This window comes from Chrysochloris asiatica, unplaced genomic scaffold (assembly GCF_000296735.1).
Source record: "Chrysochloris asiatica unplaced genomic scaffold, ChrAsi1.0 scaffold00154, whole genome shotgun sequence".
NCBI lineage: Eukaryota > Metazoa > Chordata > Mammalia > Afrosoricida > Chrysochloridae > Chrysochloris > Chrysochloris asiatica.
This window is the reverse complement of record NW_006408672.1, coordinates 5,481,250-5,501,362: the sequence shown is the minus strand read 5'-3', so window position 1 is coordinate 5,501,362 and position 20,113 is coordinate 5,481,250. Positions and strand designations below refer to the sequence as shown.

The window sequence follows — 20,113 nt, the reverse complement described above, 5'->3', positions numbered from 1 at the left end:
TAACCTCATATGCATGCGAAAGCTGGACAGTGAATAAGGAGAACCATAGAAAAATTGATGCTTTTGAGTTATGGTATTGGAGGAGAATATTGAAAGTGCCATGGGCTGCCAAAAGAACCAACAGATCTGTGTTGGAAGAAGTGCAGCCAGAGTGCTCCTTGGACACCAGGATGTCCAAACTTTGTCTTTCATACTTCGGACATATTGTCAGGAGGGAACAGTCTCTGGAGAAGGATTATCATATTTGTTAAGGCAGAAGGTCAGAGAAAAAGAGGAAGACCCTCAGTGAGATGGATTGGCATAGTAGCAGCATCAACAGGCTCAAGCATGGCAACAATTGTTAGGTTGGCCCAGGACCTGGCAGTGTTTCATTGTGTTGTGCATAGAGTCATTATGAATTGGTACCAACTCCATGGCACCTAACAACAACAACTACATTTTGAACACTAATCTTTTTTTTTTTTTTAAGCAGAGACTGGTTTAGAAAACTACAATACAGGCAAAAACTTAGAGAGGTTTAATTTAAATCTGATGGGCCACACTTTTTTTTTTTTTTTTTTAATGTGGCACTGCATTAAGAGATAACAGTACTATCTAAATATTTTGCTTTCAATCATAAATTGGGTAGCCCCAGGGGAAAACCCTGAGATAAATGGTAGGGCTAAGGGACTGATTAAGAACTTGATCCCAGGAGACTCAGTGAACCAGTAGAAGAACCAGAGCAGCAAAGGGGAAGCAGCTTTAGCAAAAGTGCAATTTCTGATGAAGTCCCAGTCTCAGCCTGATCTGGAGGGGAGCTTTCAAGTGCAAATTACATCTCTGAACTCAATCCACATCTATGCAAAGAAGCTGGGATTCAGTATCCCCATAGGAATTCTGCCAATGGCTTGGAGCTGGCCCTAGGAAGATATAATTCCCTTCCAGGCACTTCCTTCTCTCTTAAGGGAAAGAGAGAGCTAGAGAGAGAAAGCAAGAGAGAGAGAGTGGTGGTCCAGGGTTGCTGAAGATTGCACCTCCAATAACCAAACCATTCTCTGAAGGCTGCACTTAGCAATGAGCCTGCAGATGCTGGATCTGATCCAAGGGCATAACTGTGTCCACTGGAGTCATGTAAGTCTTTCATACCCTTCAAGCTTTGGAATGTGTCCATGAGATCTAAGAGGGTAAGAAGATCAGGAGAAAGACAGAATCCATGGTGATAGGACTTTGGGGGAAAATCAGACATTTTTTGACCAGGTGGTCATACAGCTGATGTATAGTGGTAGGTGGAGGTATCTATCCTCCTAAACTAGAGTTAACCCTTCAGAATATAAACACCCTAGGAAAGTAAGATTAGTAAGGGAAGAGTAGTCACATAATCATTTCAGTATGAAATGAAATTTTACATTACTTGGAGGACCCAGGGAAAAATAAAAATGTGGTGCTATTAAAGTTGCTAAAATTAAAAAATAAATTCAAAAGCTTTTAAATTCTGCAAGCCCTCTCAAATGGTCATGTTTTTTATTTGTTATATAAGATCACAGGTTTGTGATTTTGTTGTACCATAGTAGCTTGTATGTTACTGTGATACTAGTAAGTATACCAGCAGGGTCATCCATGGTACATAGGTGTAAGTGTAGCTTCCAGACATGACAGATTACGAAGGAGAGAGGGACAGCTGTTAGGCACTGAAAATTTATGAACAGGAGAACATTGTCTGACATAGGACCAAAAAATGAGTCTCTCAGATTGGAAGGTACTCAAAATATGACTAGGGAAGAGTTGCCTCCTTAAAGTAGAATTTCCCTTCATGATGTGAATGGATTTAAGCTTTCATATGCTAACCTGGCACAACTAAAAATGAGAAGAAACAATGCAAAGAAAAAAACTGGAACATTAAATGTATAAAGTTTGACTCCAGGAAAATTGGAAGTCATAAAAAATTAAATAGCATGTAAAAGGATTTATATTTTAGGCACTGGTGAATTGAAATGGAAGGTTTGGCTATTAACGCATTGGACAATCATATGGTTTATTATGCCAGAAATGGCAAACTTAATAGGAATGGTATCACATTAATCATCAAAAAAAGCATTTCAAGATCTACTTTGAAGTGCAATTCTGTCTGTGAGAGGATAATAGCCATATACATACAAGGAAGACCTCAGTAGCATGGTAGCTCTAAAGGATAAACACTGCAAACCACAAGGAAGGTAGCTAGAGTTTACCAGTCATTCCATGGGAGGAAGATGAGACTTTCTGCATCTGCAGCATTACAGCCTCCAAAACCCTATAAAGGGTCACTATGAGTCAGAACCAACTTGAAGACACATAACAACAACAACACAACAAGGAAGACCGGTTTATATCACCATTACTCATATCTGTGGCGCTGTGGGTTACTGCGCCAGACTGTAAAGCCATCTGAACTGCAAGGTCAGCAGTTCAAGCTCACCAACTACTCCTCAGAAGCCCTATACAGGGTTGCTATGGGTCGGAACCGACTTGATGGCACTTAACAATAACATGCACCAATCACTAAAGTCAATGATGATAAAACTGAAGAATTCTACCAATTTCTTCAGTCTGAAGTTGATCAAACATGCAATTAAGAAGCACTGTTAATTAATGGTGACTGGAATGTGAAAGTTGGCAACAGAGGAAGGATCAATAGTTGGAAAAAATACCCTTCATGATAGAAATGATTCTGAAGATCATATGAAAGAATTTTGTGAGGCTAATGACTTAGTCATTGCAAATACTGATTTTGAACAACATAAATGGCTACTATGCAATGTGAACCTCACCAGATGGAATACACAAGAATCAAAAATTGACTACATCTGTGGGAAGACACAATGGACAAGCTCAGTATCATCAGCCAAAATAACATGAGGGGCTGACTATGGGACAGAGTTGCTCATACGCAAGTTCAGGTTGAAGCTGAAGAAAACTGAAACAAGTCCATTAGAGCCAAAATATGACCTTGAACATTTTTGTTGCTATTATATGCCATTGAATAGGTTCTAATTCATAGTGACCCTATAAAGGATTTCCAAGGCACAGCTGGTAGGTTTGAACTGTCAACCTTGCAGTTCAATCCGACCTTGTGGTTCACTGCTTATCCTACAAAGCCACACCAGGACTCATTCACTTGAATTTAGAGATCATCTCAAGAAGAAATTTGATGCATTACACACTAATGACCAAAGACCAGAAGAGTTGTGGGATGATATCAAGAACATCACTGGAGTCCTTGTGTCGTGCTGTAGGATAAAGTACTGTACCTCAAGGTAAGTATGAACCACAAAGTTGGTGGTTCAAACTCAGCAGCCACTCCTTGGAAACCCTATACATGGTCACTATGAGTGGGAACCACTCTACAGCACTTAACAACAACAAAAATCAAGAATATCATATAGGAAGAATGCAAAAGGTCATTAAAAAGACAGAACTGTAAGAAAATACTAAAATGGATGTCAAAAGAGACTCTGAAACTTGCTTTCCAACGTAGAGATGCTAAAGAGAATGAAAAAGTAAAAGAGCCAAAAAAACTTCAGAGGGCAGCTCAAGGAGACAAAGTCAAGTATTATAATAAAACATACAAAACCTGAAGTAAGAAAACCAATAGGGAAAAACATGCTCAGCATTTCTCAAGCTGAAAGAACTGAAGAAAAAGATCCAAGCCAAAAGATCCAAGGATTTTATGGGTTATATGGATCATAACTATGGATAACATTTAGAAGAATGGAATTAAAGAACACTTAATAGTCCTGCCAGAAGAACCAACACATCTGTGTTGGAAGAGTGTAGCCAGAGTGGTCCTTGGAGGTCAGGATGGCCAAAATTTGTCTGTCAAACTTCGGACATATTACCAGGAGGGGCCAGTCGCTGGAGAACTTTATCATGTTTGGTAAGGTGGAGGGTCAGAGAAAAAGAGCAAAAACCCCAGTGAGATGGATTGGCCAAGTGGCAGCATCAATGGGCTCAAGTCAAGTGTGGCAAGAGTAGTGAGGTTGGCCCAGGATCAGATGCATAGGGTAACTATGAGTCGGTACTGACTCGATGGCACCTCACAACAATTGTCCTCATGAAAAACCTGTACGATTATTAAACAGAACAAGGGGATACTGTCTGCTTCAAAATCAGGAATTATTTCACCATACTGATTCAATCTGTATGCTGAGCAAATAATCCAAGAAACTGGATTATATGAAGAAGAACATGGTATCAGGATTGGAGGAAGACTTATTAATAACCTATGATATGAAGATGCCACAATCTTGCTTATTGAAAGCAAAGTTATTGTGTGCCATCAAGTCAATTCCAACTCCACAGACCCTGTATAGAGTTTCAAGAATGGCTGGTAGGTTTGAAATGAAGGTCTTGTGGTTAGCAGTCCAGTGCTTATTCTATAGCACTACACAAGGTCTCAAGGAGCTCTGGTAGCGTAGTGGTTACGAATCGGGCTGCGAACCTTAAGGTCAGTGGTTCGAAACTACCAGCCGCTCCGCGGGAGAAAGATGAGGCTTTCTACTCCCGTAAAGATTTACACCCTCGGAAACCCTGTACAGGGTCGCTATGGGTCGGAACCGACTCGAAGGCACTTAACAACAACAACAACAACAACACAAGGTCTCACTGGAAGCAAAGAGAACTTGAAATACTTACTAATAAAGACCAAAGACTACAGCCTTCATTGGGGTTCCACTTTAATATAAAGAAAACAAAAGTCCTCACAATTGGATCAATAAATTACAACATGATAAACTGAGAAAAGATTAAAGTTATCCTAAACTGCATTTTACTTAGATCCACAATCAACATTCATGCAAGCATCAGTGAAGAAATCAGACAAGGTATTGCATTAGGCAAATCTGCTGTAGAAGGCCTCTTCTATAAATTAAATACCAAGGATGTCAGTTTGAGGGGTACACCTGACCCAAGCCACAGTATTTTTTAAAGTTTTGATTGTTAATTGAATGTCAGTTTACAAAGCATATCATCAGTTTTACATTCAACAAATGATACACTTCATTTTAATTCATTGTAATCCTTTTCATTTACCATCAGTTAACAGTGGTGGTGGTAGTGGTTATGTGCCATGGAGTCGGTTCCAACTCATAGCGATCCTGTACAGAGTTTCTGAGGCTTTAAATCTTTATGGGAGCAGAAAGCCTCATCTTTCTCCTGCGAAACGCCTAGTAGTTTCGAACTGCTGACCTTGTGGTTCACAGGCCGATTCGTAACCACTACGCTACCGGAGCTCCTTTCAGTTAACGGTATCTACCTGTATTTCCTTAAACTCTTGTATCCTCCCTGTGTTTTCACCTACTGTCATCTTTCTTCTGCCAAGCTACGGTATTTTCAATCGCCTCATATGCATTTCATATGCATGAATAACGGAAGGGATAAGAAAGACCCTAGAAGAATCAATGCATTTGAATCATGATGCTGTTGAGGAATATTGAAAAGTATTGACTGTCAGAAATATTGACTATCAGAAAAACAAACAAATATCTCTTGGAAAAAGGACAGACAGAATGCACTTTAGAAACAGGATCTCTTGTACTTTGGATGGTTTGTAAAGAAGGATTAATACCAGGAGATTATCGTGCTTGGATCCACTGATTATTTTTTAATGACTTCATTTTTTTTCTCCTTCATTAACTTACTAACCATAGACTCTGTGTGTTATTTTTTCAGTTGTTTTAAAATATATATCACAATCTACATGAACGTATCTCCATCTTTGTTCATGTAATTTATATTATATCATATCCATTATGGTGGTGGTGGTTGTGTGACATGGAATCGGTTCTGACTCATAGCGACCCTACATAGGAGTTCTGAGGCTGTAAATTCTTACAGGAGCAGAAAAGCCTCATCTTTCTCCTATGGGATAGCTGTTAGTTTTGAACTGCTAACCAAAGGTTAGCAGCTCAGCTCATAATCCCACTATACCCTATCATTCCATTACGGTGGTGGCTATGTGCCGTGGTGTCAGTTCCGACTCATAGCGACCCTGTACGGGGTTTCTGAGGCTGTAAATCTTTACGGGAGCAGAAAGCCTCATCTTCCTCCTGCGGAACAGCTGGTAGTTTCGAACTGCTGACCCCGAGGTTAGCAGTCCGATTCGGAACCGCTATGCTACCAGAGACCCTTATCATTCCATTATAGTCCAAGAATATTTTCATAGTGTACTTCTGTGCCTATCCTACTTGCTTTAATGCTATTGTCATACACTGTCAAACATGTTATTAAGTCTCAATATACTGTAAATGTCTCTAAGCAGTCAACTGTCTTCCAAAGAGTTTTAAATAATAAAATAATCTTATGGTTTCCATTGTCCTTCTTTCCTTTGAGTAGGTGCACATTTTACAGTAAAATCCAGTATCATTTTAGCTTGGGTTTTAGGACTTTCTTTAGGATTTCTTGTCATGTGGATCTCCTCTTGATGAATTCGTCCAGCTTTTGTTTGTATGAAGAAAAATCCTTTTTTTCATTTAGGTTTTGGAAAGATATTTTCACTGGGTATAGAATTTTAGGTGGCTCTGGGGTGGTGCTATAGATAAGCACTCTACTGCTAACTGTGAGGTTGGCAGTTCAAAACCCCTAGCTATCCCTTAGGAACCCTATACATGGTAGCTATGAGTTGAAACCAATTCAATGGTACTTAACAACAACAACAGAATTATCGGTTGCCAAGGAGCTCTGGTAGCGTAGTGGTTACGAATCGGGCTGCGAACCTTAAGGTCAGCGGTTCGAAACTACCAGCCGCTCTGCGGGAGAAAGATGAGGCTTTCTACTCCCGTAAGGATTTACACCCTCGGAAACCCTGTACAGGGTCGCTATGGGTCGGCTCCGACTCGAAGGCACTTAACAACAACAACAACAAATTACATTTATTTCAATACTTCAAAGAAGTTACCTCATGGCTTTCTTATTTGCAATATTTTTGATGATAAATTTGATGATCTTTGGTCTTTTGTATATAATGTACCTTTTTCTCTCTGGCTAATTTTAACATTTTTAATCATTGGTTTTAAGCAAGATTATTATAATATGCCTTGATAATAGCTTTCTTCACGCATCTTATATGTTTGAGGTTAATTAAATTTTTTGTATCTGTCTGTTGACACTTTTTTCCATATTTAAATGTAATTTTTTTGTGGGTTTTTTTCATTTTTCAAATTATTTTTTCCTTGAATGTTTTATTTTGGTGCTGCAGGATAAGCACTGGACTGTTAACTGCAAGGTTGGCAGCTGCTCTTGGAAACCCACTGCAGGGTTCTCTATGGTACAAAACTGACTCAACAGCGCTTAACAACAACGACAACATATTGCTATGGCTTTAAGTTCACAAAGCTTTACTTTTACAAAATCAAATCTGCCATTAATCCCATCTAGCCTCTGGCAGCATAGTGGAGCTATGGTAGCATAGTGGTTATGAATTGGGCTGTGAACCTTAAGGTCAGCAGTTCGAAACTACTGTTTGCTCAGCAGGAGAAAGATGAGACTTTTTGCTCCCATAAAGATTTACAGCCTCAGAAACTCTGTACAGGGTCCCTATGGTCTGAACTGACTCCACGACACTTAGCAACAAAACAACAAGCCATCGAGTCAGTTCTGACTTACAACGACCCGACCCTGTATAAAGTTTCTAAGGAGGAGCTGGTGAATTTGTACCTCAGACCTTGCAGTTCAAAGCAACTATGCAGTCTAGTGGATTATTCCAGTGTGCCACACTAGAGATCCTGCTTCACCTTAGACGTTACATAGTTTTCTTTACTAGAAATGTAATGCAGGTCTTTGCTAAAGGGTTTATGTCTCTACTTAACATTTTTTAAATAAGAAACACAACTTTAACAACTATATTACTTTCCTTGTTTTATTATTATTGCTGTTGTTGTTAAGTGCAGTCAAGTCAGTTTTGACTCATAGTGACCCTGTTATAGGGTTTCCGAGGAGCAGCTGGTGTGTTTGAACTGCTGACCTGTGGTACATAATCTGGTACTGATCCTTGTGGTTTCTCCTATAGCAGCACACCAGGAGTTCATGTGTGTTTTCATTATGAGCTACATATTTCTGCTTCCTTGCACACATGGCAATCTTTTCTGGATACCAGACACTGTGAGTTTTACACTGCCGAATCAGTTAGGTTACTGCGGAAAATTGTGATTTAATTGGTTCTTGTTTTTAAGATTTATTAGGCAAGATCCTAGAAGTGCTCTATATAAAGCTAATTATTACATGGAGTCCTGGTGTGGTGCTGTAGGATAAACCACAAGATGGATGGTTCAAACCCACCATCTGCTCCTTGGGAGCCCTGTACAGGGCTGCTGGGAGTCAGAGTCAACTTGACAACAAAAATGATTACATAAACCCACCACCGTGGAGTCCATTCTAATGCATGGAGACTATGCTACTGAGTAGAACTGTGTCGTAGGGCTCTGCAAAGGCAGGTCACCAAGTGTTTCTCCATAGTGCCACCAGGTGGGTTCTAACAGTCCATGCAATGTTCCATCACCCAGTGAGGTTTTCCATGCTGGAGGGTAGGCACAGAGATGAATCTCAATCCTTTGTGAGCACTGAGAATTGTGACCACCAATCTTTGTAATGGTTCTTCCCCCAAGCTCAGTTAGCTCCTTCACATGCATCTGACTCAATATGCTGATAACTACCTGAGGAGATCCTCCACAGATCTCTGGACTGCTCTCTCCATGTAACTTTCTCTTCAATGGTAGCTAGCTCCTCGGAGTCTCATTTCTCTCTCTTGAAGTTGAGGGGTTTTCTGGGCTTACCTGGGTTCCCTTTCCTGTACCTGGAAACTCTCTTAAGACAATAAACTGGGGCAAACACAGGGCTCCCTGTATCATTCTACAGACTCTCAGGGATGACTCTCCTCCACTGACTGATTCTTTGCTTGATCTATTTGGGCTGTGTGTATGTGTGTTGGTTGTTGTTTCCTTTGCTTTTTGTTGTTTCTGACAGAAAGGCAAATTCAATCTCTGCTACACTATTCCATCTGGGCCATAAGTGCGAGTCCCAAGTTACTCATCAAATTTTACTAAGAAGACAACTTGAAATTGCCTTGATTGCCCAACGTCACATAACTGATGACTGTTTGCTAAGTAGTAACAACAGCCTGGGCAAAGGGCTCTACTTGAAGTGGGCCATCTGTTTCCCAGTCCTTAGGTTAGAATGGGAAAGAAGGTGCTTCGTTTTAGAGTATAAACAGAATTGCTGATTAATGAGAACTGATGTACAAACCTGGTCTCTATGCCTGGTATCCAGACCTAAGTCTACGTCACTGCACTCTAAGGACAAGAATCCCTGAGGTTCCATATGAGAGATTATAAAGGCACTGTTATCTAATGGATTCTTCCAGGAAATTCTCGATGCCCCAATGCCACTCAAACCTACAATGTAGCTGTCAATGGGAGGCACACAGCTTTCTTCACCTGCTCTTCTGAACAATTCCCTACTCCTCGACTGGCATCTCAGTACGAATAGGAATCAACTTGATAGCAGTGGTTTTGGTTTTGGTTTCTTTTATACTGCCATCTGCTAGCATCTACATGAACATGGTGAAATCAGATTTTCAAATGGAGCTACAGGATAATGCAAGGTCAGTCTGTGCTGCAAGGTCAGTGGTTCAAACCCACTGGCCACGCCTCAGAAACTCTGTACTGGGTTGCTATGAGTAGGAACTGACTCAACAGCACTTAATGACAACAAATAAGCAATCTAAAAGATTACTACAACTGTAATGTATTCTTTGTTATACTTGTTGTTAAATGGCTTCCAGTAAGTTCTGACTCATAGCAACCCTGTACCTATACAGTTGGTGGGTTTGAATCACTGACCTTGTGGTTCACAGTCCAGTGTTCATCCTATAGCACCACATCAGAGTGTATGAACAAAGTTAAAAAAAGGATGAACTAAATTAACTTCTAAAAGAAATTCCATTTGGCACATTAGGCTTGTGTCTGCTGGACTCATAATTTGGTAGGATTGCTAAGAGGATACTAGCACAGAAACAGCAATAGTATAGAAGAGATGGAGAGTGTAGCGTAGATTATGCAATTTCCATCACTCTAAAGGAACTCTGGTAGCGTAGTGGTTACGAATCAGGCTGCGAACCCTAAGGTCAGCAGTTCGAAACTACCAACTGCTCCGTGGGAGAAAGATCAGGCTTTCTGCTCCTGTAAAGATTTACAGCCTCAGAAACCCTATACAGAGTCGCTATGAGTCAGAACCGATTCCACGGCACATAACAACAACAACAACAAACTTGCAATGTCATACAACATAAGCAACCAATTCTATGACAAATTTAGAAAATAGTAGAAGTGATCAGTTCATTCTCAAGTCTGTCAGGAGACCCAAGACAAACAGTAGATAGGAACAGCTGTTTAAAGCCCCAGGCGTCTCTATAAGTTGTCTATTTTAAGCTATCAGTGTACTTTTATAACATCATTAAAAGTTTTAGCTTGCCAAGAGGTATTCACCATAGCTCCATATCTGTCAGGTTCTGAAATCCTGATAAAAGTAATATTTACTTTATTACAATTATTCAAAGGTATCAACTTTTCATAGCTCTTGATTAAGGCCAATCATTTTCTTCCTTTCTTAAATACAGTCTTGTACAGCCTTGAAATTCATGAGTGTGTCATGAAGATCAAAATAGAGTTGGGAAAATGACTAGCTGGCAGAGTGAGTCATATTCTAATGTTTGATTGCTTACATAAAAGCGATCGTAGACAGAAATTCAGAAACACCTCATATTTTGCTCATGTTACGATAGCTTCAACTACCTCCTCCTCACTTGCTGCAGGAAATATTACAGAGCTCCTCCAGCTACCTGGTGTATAAGTCAACCATCAAAGTCACATTCTCTTTGCCCTGCCATTATATTATGTCAGTCTACCCAAGTCGGGTTAAGCATAAAAAAAATTAAAACGCTGTGTGCTAACAGGAATCTAGCTGGGAATTTGTTTTGTAGGGGTTTGCTAAATCTACAGAATGACACAACCTGTCTGTGAATTTACTCTTTGATATCAGTGTACCTCTTGCTGTAGTCCAGGTCTGACTTACAACAATGTCACTAAAAAGATACAGTACGTTGTTAAAAGAAACATAACTGATTTGGGATGTATATACTGACAACAATGACAGCAACATTGTACATAATTAAAAATGTTAAAAGAGCCCTTTACTTGACATGGAACACAGGCATATTGGGCTGGTTCTGTTTCAGTTGCAAGCCGCATTACGCCAGGGTTTTACTCCTATTCAGTTGTTGTCTACTCTGACTTGGTTTTCTTTCCCTTTCTCCTAATTGCTCCAATGTCTGGCTACGGGATAAAAAGTAAATGCACTGGATTTGAGACCTTAAAAGTTTGAGTCACAGTAACAGTTACTCAAAATATGATAAGATGTGGCTATAGCTTAGACAGTACCAACTTGATGTCACTAATTTTTAATTTTGTTCCAATATTTAAGTTGCTCTGAAATTTAATTGAGGAATGTTCTGAAATCTTAAACAACTCATCAGAAGTGTCAGAATGAGTTGATGGTAGTTTCCATTGATGCTCAGCTGTGATGGCATTTTTATCTTTCTTTCTCTCCAACTTTCAAGTAGCCATGCTGTTGTTAGGTGTCATCGAGTCAGTTTTGACTCACAGCGGCCCTTTAGAGGTTGTCTGTGGCTATACGTCTTTCACAGGAGCAGAAAATCTCACATTTCTCCCATAGAGTGGTGGGTGGACTCCACCTGCCAACTTCGTGGTTAGCAGTCCCTCCGGTTATAGATGATTATGAAAAGAGATACACTTATCTACTGAAAACATGAAACAGTTTTCTTAGACACTTAGAAAATCAAAGCTTACTGTCATTTTCCTCTGTAAAGTCATAGTTTGAATTCCAGTCTTTTCTAGTCATGGTTATTATAACCTTGTTAAGTTACCAGTAAAAGCACTTAAATCTTTTACCAAAAACCAAATAGGCAAAGAAGGGAGAAACTTGAGGAACTGCACTCACCAGCCTTGATGTGGACATCCTGACTTCTAATTTTCCCTGAAGGATTTTCAGCTGTGCAATAGTAAGTATTATCATGGATTAAGGTACTAAAGCTTGAAGGAGGGAAGGGGAAAATTTGGAGAGTGCCGTTGGGGTGGACGTGGCGGATCCCGGGGACATCGTAGATCTCCTCGCCCGTCGCTAGGTACCATCTGAGAGTCACAGGAGGGATGCCTGCTGCAGGGCAGGGCACCAGGGTCCCCGAGGTGCTCGCAAACACTACCTCTTGCAGAGATGCATTGACAAAGTAGAGGCTGGAGTGTAGGTCTTCACTGAAAACTGTAAGAAAACAAGAGAAGGGTCAGCAAGAAAAACACAACTTCTAAATTTATGGTTCAATCCATCTGGACTCAGAATGCCATTTTAAGAAATAATCACAAGGGACTCTAAAAACAAAACATATCCAGTTGCCATCGAGTCAGTTCTGACTCATAGAGAACACACATGTGTTAGAGTACAACTGTGACCCACAGGGCTTCCAACGGCTGTGATCTTTAAGAAGTAAATCAACAGAACTTTCTTCCAAGTGACCTCGGTGTGAATTTGAACCAAAATCCTTTTGTCTAGTACCTGGAAGGTTAACTGGGGAGTCCCAGGGGTTGTAACTGAATAATTCAAAATTTCTCAAAATTGATCGAGAGGTGGTACTGGAAAATGAAAATCCATCACTATTTCATATTTTATATAAAATTGATACATTATCTTAGGTTTTAATGGCTTACGCCTTAGCCCCACGACCTCTCTATTCCTTCTACATCATACTAACCGTGATCCGATTTCATACTATGTATTTTTAGTATGTTTATTGTCTGCCTTCTCATAGAAGATGAATGTAAGCCCTATGAGGGCAAAGTCCTGATTTTCTCACACCAAAATGAAAGGTAAGATTAAATTCAGCCTATCACCAAATATGAGATAATTGTGTAAGCACAATTCTGAGGGGCAAGTAAGCAATGATGCAACTAAAAATTTCAGGTTATTATTATGTGGAGATTCACTGAATATGGGCAGTGACTATATACAGTTGGATAAATACATATTTTCATTAATAAGCAAACTTTTATATATTTTATAAACACTCTGGAGGAGTCCTGGTGATGCAATGATTAAGTGCTTGTCTGCTAACCAAAAAAGGTTGGCAGTTCAAACCTACCCAATGCTCTATTCTATCCAATGACTCCACAGAAGAAAGACCTGAAGATCTGCACTCATAAAGATTGGTGGTATGAAGTGTTGTGGTGTCGGTCCAACTCACACCGACTCTGTACAGGATTTCTGAGAAGCAGCTGGTGGATTTGAACCACCAACCCTATGTTTACTAGTTCTGAGCTTATCCTATAGCACCACACCAGGAGTCCTCCATAAAGATTACAGTCCAGAAAACCCTAAAGAGCAGTTTTACCCTGCTAATACATAGAGCTGGAATCAACTTGATGGGACCCATGAACAATAATATAAGCGCTTGAAAGATCTTTTGTGAAATGTGTACATATTAAATGTGCTACTAATTAAAAAGGTTACTGTCTACAAGATGTTGTAAACCCACTGCTATCAAATCAATTCTGACTTACAGAGATCTCACATAGGGTTTCAGAGACTTTACAAGAGCAGATAGCTTCCTCTTTCTCCCTCGGAGCATCTGGTAGATTTGAACCTCCAACCTTTTGGTTACCCCACAGTCAAGTACTCAGTAATCTTTAGTTGTAAAATCATTGTCTTAATGTTTTCATATTCCCATTTCAAATAATGTGATATGGCAAAAATATTGGGGATTTTTTTTTTTTTTAAACTTTTTAGAATGTTTTTAAACCCCGCTCCAAGACTGAAGCTCAAAGGAAACACATGAGCAGGCACATAAGCTTGCTGGTGACCACATTGGTCAGATGGTGAGTGTCAGAGGGGGAAAGGTGTCAATGAAGATAAGGGCCAAGTTCAATCACATTCCATAAATTCTTGTTGACCTGGAGATGAGAGAGAGGAGAGAAAGGGCTGGTTGGTCCCAAGTGTGGTGAGACCTGGGGACACCTGAGCACATGGAAAAGGACATAGCCACAGAGGGCTAGAGCTGAGAGTAAAGTATCCAGCTGATATGAAATGAGGGAGGTGCACAAGAACACCTAAATTTGCAGACAGTACCCATTCAACCTAGCCTCAATGTCCTGATGATCCGCTCTCGACTACAGGAAGATAAAAAAGAATTTTTTTGATAGAATGTTATTGCTGATAAGTACTATCCAACTCACAGCAGCCCTGTATAGGAGAGACTGGTAAGTTTGAACAGCTGACCTTGTAGTTAACAGTCCAGTGCTTATCATACAGTACCATATAAGGTCTCTGATGACAGCTAACAACAACAAAATTGACAGAAGAAATGAAAAATGGGAAATCGTACAAAAAGAGCAATTAGAAAGTCGGACAATGAATACTAATAATTCAGAAGTATATATAGTACATTGAAAGGACAAAGAAGTAAAACTGAATCAATGGAAGGCCAAGTTACTTAGCTTTAAGAAAAATTTCTCAATATTCATCTGCTAAAGGAAAAAGGAAAAGAAAAGAATAAAAAAATCTGAAGAAAGCCTAAGATTTACATGGGACTCTATCAAGAGGAATAACTCACATGAGATTAGAATTTCAGAACAGGATGAGATAAAATAATAATAATAAAAATAATACTGCAAATTGTCCAAGAATTGTTGGGAAAAAAACTTACCTAACATTATGAAAGACGAAAATATAGCCATTCAAGAAGTTAAACAAACTCCAAATAGGACAGACTTCACAAGAAAGTCACCAAGACACACTATAATCAAACTTTTCAAAACCAAAGACAAGGAAAAGAATCCTGAGAGAAGCTCAGAAAAAAATTATCCACATAGAAGAACAAATAAGACTAAGTTCTGATCTCTTAGCAGAAACCCTGCAGGCAAGAAGACAATGGGATGGCACATATAAAATTTTGAATGAAAAAAAAAATCATAATAACAATGTCAGACCTTGCAAAACTGCGCATTAAATGTTGTGGTTTAAGTGCTATCAAGTCAGTTCTGACTCCTGGCAACGCCATATAGGGTTTCTGAGGAGCAGCTGGTGAGTGTGAACTGACTACCTTATGGTTAGCAGTTCAGTGCTCATCAATCCTGACATACCACATCAGAATGGCAAAATTAGGACAATTTACAAATAAACAGAAATTAAAAATATTTGCAAAAACCGAAGCTCAACTTTACAAGATATATTAAAGGAAGTTCTTTGGACAGAGAACCAACAACAGCAGACAACAGCGTGAGACTAACAAGCATGACAATATCACCTAGAACTCAACATTGTTGTTGTTGTTGTTAAGTGCCGTCGAGTCGGTTCCGACCCATAGCGACCCTGTACAGGGTTTCCGAGGGTTTAAATCCTTACGGGAGTAGAAAGCCTCATCTTTCTCCCGCGGAGCGACTGGTAGTTTCGAACTGCTGACCTTAAGGTTCGCAGCCCGATTCGTAACCACTACGCTACCAGAGCTCCTTATAGATACAGAAATATTCAAAGTAAAACAAGCACACAAGACTGAAAATAGGGAATCAGAAATACCAGTTTGCAACAACAACAACATCTTAATGTCAAACGAGGGAATAATTTAGTTCCAGAATTTCCAAATGAAGAAATCAAGTGAATTAAAAAAAAAAAAAAAAAAAAAAAAAAAAAAAGAACAACTTAACTATAAACCTAAAACAAGCCCTACTCCTAGTCCTAGCCCTAGCCCAAACCCTATCCCCTAACACTTACCCTAACAGTAAACGAAGTTCTAGACCTAGCCATAGTCCTAACCCCTAACTCCTTACTCCTACCACACCCTATCCCCACAAAACATAGAACACATAGTTAGGACTGCCCTCTCCCCCTGCACAAATATACTTTAGGTAGTACATTATACAACTTCAATCTTTATCTAATTTCAGTAAGTATGTTAAAAGGATTTTGGTATATGGGTAGGATAGGAACATGGTGAATTTCCTGAACCAGATGACCCATGATGTATACCTTAGCTCAGGAAATAAAGAAAAGAAACTTCATTAGGAAGAACTGTGATAAAATCATAAATGGCATGCAGTTGAGACAGTTTATATGGTGGATTGAGGTGATAATTTAGCCTTGTTGTTCTTGGTTCTGAGTCATAGTGATCCAATTACAACAGAATGAAATGCTGCCAAGTAGTGTACCATTGTCACATCGTTGCCATACATGAGCCAATCTCATTAGCATTTTCTTTTTTGTTGACCCTGGACTTTATCAAGCATTCCTCCTGATAACATGTACAAAGTATATAGATGAAGTCTCATCAGCCTCACTCCTAAGGAACAATCTGTCTCTATTTCTTCCAAGACAGATTAGTTCATTCTTCTGGCAGCTCATGATTTATTCATTATTTTTTTTACCAACATCATAATTCAGAGGTATCAATTCTTCTATGGTCTTTCTTATTGATTGTGCAGTTTTCACATGCATTATGAGGCAACTGAAACTATCATGGGTGCCTATGGCATTCTCAAAGGGGCATCTTTACTTTGTAATACTTAAAAAGACCTTTTGCAGCAGCAGATCTGCCCTATTTATAATGTGATTTGGTTTCTTGACTATTGCTTCCATCGGTATTGATTACAGACCCAAATGGAATGAAGCCCTTGGTAACTTTAACAGTTTCTCAGGTTATCATAATGTTGTTTGTTTGAATTAGCTGTAAGGATTTTTGTTTCATGTTGCGGGGTAATCCATACTGAAGATCTTGATCTTCATCTGTAAGCCTGTCAAGTTCTCTTGACTTTTAGCAAAGTTGTGTCATCTGTGAGTTAGTCTTCCTCCAATCCTGACGCTACATTTTCTTCATAGAGTCCAGTTTCTTGGATTTATTTGCTCAGCATGTAGATTTAATTAGTATGGTAAAAAGACAGAATCTTGAAGCATGCCTTTCCTGATTTCAAACCACACAGTATCTCCTTGTTATATATGAATGACTGCCTCTTGGTCAATATACCAGTTCCTTACAAGCGAATTTTTGTTGTTGTTGTTAAGTGCCTTCAAGTCGATTTCAACTTGTCGCGGCCCTCTATGGTGTTTCCAAGGAATAGCTGGTAGGTTTGAATTGCAGACCTTGTGGTTCACAGCCCAGTGTTGATCCACATGAGGAGTCCACAAGCACAGTTAAAGTATTCTGAAATTCCCATTCTTCCCAATGTCATCCACAATTTATTATGATCCAAACAGTTAAATACCTTTGCATAGTCTTCAATAAGGTCAGTGGTTTGAAACTACCAGCGGCTCCGCGGGAGAAAGATGAGGCTTTCTACTCCCGTAAAGATTTACACCCTCGGAAACCCTGTACAGGGTCGCTATGGGTCGGAACCGACTCGACGGCACTTAACAACAAACAACAACAAGTCTTCAATAAAACACAAGTAAACATTTCTCAGTCATTCTCTACTTTCAGCCAAGATGCATCTGAGGTCAGGATATTCCTCATTCCAGGCCTTCTTTTGAAACTGGTTTCAATTTCTGGCAGTTCCCTATGACATACTGCTGCCTACTGTTTTTGAATTATCTTTAGCAAAAACTTATATCACATTTGCATATGATATTCGTAAACAATTAATGATATTGTTCAATTAATTCCTACATTTTGTACAATCACTTTTCTTTGGAATGGGCATATATATATCGACCTCTTAAAGTTAAAGGATGTTGTTATATCTGGAAATAGCCTTGTCTTCCTCCTCATTTAGAAGTTCTAGAATGACACTTTTAATTCCCATTTGACTTTGACCTTATCATCATTTGCATTTTAACTCCTTTGGGTCCCTGGTGTCAGTTTTTACCTACATATTACTTTTGTGACATTGTTATCTGGGTTGGTGTTTGGCTGATACCATCCTATGTTTTCATCTCAGGTTGTTGTTAGATGTCACTGTTTTTCTATCCAAAGGGTACCCTTTAATATTTCTTGTAAGACTGGTCTGGTTTTCACAGATCCCCTTGGTTTCTGTTTTGCTGGGAATGTCTTATTTTTCCAAATGTGTGTGTGTGCGTGTGTGCATGTGTGTGTGTGTGTGTGAACTGAGTGATAGTATACATGGGAGAACATCAGCTTTACACTTTCACTGCAATGACTGCAGTCTCCAGGCATCATCATACAACAGTATTTGTTTTCATTCCCTGTTGGTCTTTTCTTTTTCGGGGAGGGGGGGAGATGTACACAAAAACACTGAAGAATATGTAATCATTTAAACAACCACACGGCACATTCTGCAATCCTGCCTCCTGGTTGCCAGCACTCAGTCTCTATCTTTCCGTGAATCTAGAGTCCTCAGCTGCTCCCTCTCTCCATGTCCTCATCTCTACCTCCATCTCTGGTGTTGCTGCTTCTCTGGATAAGGTCCTGCATTCCGCTAGTGGTCTTCTCTTCTCCCTTGATGGTCTTAGGGTCCTCTGTTTCTGGACTGTGAAATTTACTCCCCAGTTTTTTCTGTTGTTGTTTTTTTATTCAACAAAGCTCAATTATTTTTTATTTCGCTTTCTGACTCTGTGTTTGTACCTTCACATTTTCACGATTTTCTGCTCCTTAATAAGGAAAGCACACTTGATCCTGTCACAGATGCATTTAGCACACATGGAGCTACCATAGGCCCTGCTGACATGTTTCTTTGTCTTGGACAACCTCATGAGAATTTTAGGTCTCACAGCACAGACTCCTCAAAGTCAGCCTGGGAACACACCCCATGCCGATTTTGGTACTTTACCAACCTTCTTAGTATGTTGTTATTAGGTGCCATTGAGTTGGTACCAACCCATACCGACCTTATGCACAGCAGAACAAAACACTGCCTGATCCTGGGCCAACCTCACTACTGTTGCCATGTTTGAGTCGATCAATGCTGCATCCATGTCGTTGGGGGTCTTCCTCTTTTTCTCTCTCCCTACACCTTACCAAACATGATATCCTTCTCCATTGAATGGTCCATATTTGTGCCCATTCCAAAGAGAGGTGACCCAATAAATGGAATGCGGAAATCATCAGACAATCTCTTTGATATCCCATGCGAGTAAAGTTTTGCTAAAAAAAAAATACAGAAACGGCTATAATCATACATTGACAGAGAACTTCCAGAGGTTCAAGTCGGATTCAGAAGAGCCCGTTGAATGCAGGATATCATTGCTGATGTCCGATGGATCTTGGCTGAAAGCAGAGACTATCAGAAAGATGGCTATCTGTGCTTTATTGACTACACAAAGGCTTTCGATTGTGTGGATCATGACAAGCTATGGACAACATTGCGAAGTATGAGTATTCCAGAACATTTAATTGTGCTCATGAGGAATCTGTACCTGGACCAAGAAGCAGCTGCTATTGGTATAGAGTTACACAATTCTATTACCAGGGTTTCAGGGCAGCCTAGTTTTGTTAGAAGAAGTATTGGATGACAGCCTATGATGGTTTGTAAAATGCTGGACCATTTTGAATGCCTCTACTTCCCCGTTTTTGTTACAAACCTTCTATATTTCAATTGAGACAGTCGCAATTAGTCATGATAACAATTACTCACTATTGAATCATAAGAATCTTATCTCCGTCTCTTTTCACCAGAACAATATAGACAGAAGAAAACTATTCAGTAGGGACACTATCTTCTCCCACGCACTTTGAAACTAAACTCCCTCTTGAAAACTTGTAAGCCAGTCACTTCATGCCTTTACTGCTCCCATTTTACTTAACCGATATCTAATTTGCCCTTCCCTATCTACCCTGTACAAAGAAGGGATAACATGGATACTTGATGTGACAACACCTTCCCTCTCTGTTGGTATTTTGAGCTACTGCATCCATGAGTATAGGTAAAGTTCATCAAATTGTAGCAATTTACCCTCATTTCCTTTATTAAAACATTTTTTGGTTTTGTTTTTATCTTCCTCTAGGAAGACCCCCAGCAAGATAGACTGGCAAAGTGGCAGCATCAGTGGGCTCAAGTGTGGCAACAATTGTGAGGTTGGCTCCGGACCGGGCAGTGTC

At 39.7% G+C, this 20,113-nt stretch overlaps 1 protein-coding gene across 1 annotated transcript in view; it reads right to left on the bottom strand.

The window, feature by feature from the left end:
- Positions 1-14,783, bottom strand: part of DSCAM (Down syndrome cell adhesion molecule) — an 888,132-nt gene extending 873,349 nt beyond the window's left edge. Inside the window, exons 1-2 of the mRNA XM_006870860.1 lie at positions 14,777-14,783; positions 12,025-12,342 (exon numbers count right to left, since the gene is read on the bottom strand). Of these exons, the coding sequence (XP_006870922.1) occupies positions 12,025-12,342; positions 14,777-14,783 (325 nt within the window). The remainder of the gene's footprint in view (positions 1-12,024; positions 12,343-14,776) is intronic.
- Between the last annotated feature and the right edge of the window lie 5,330 nt (positions 14,784-20,113).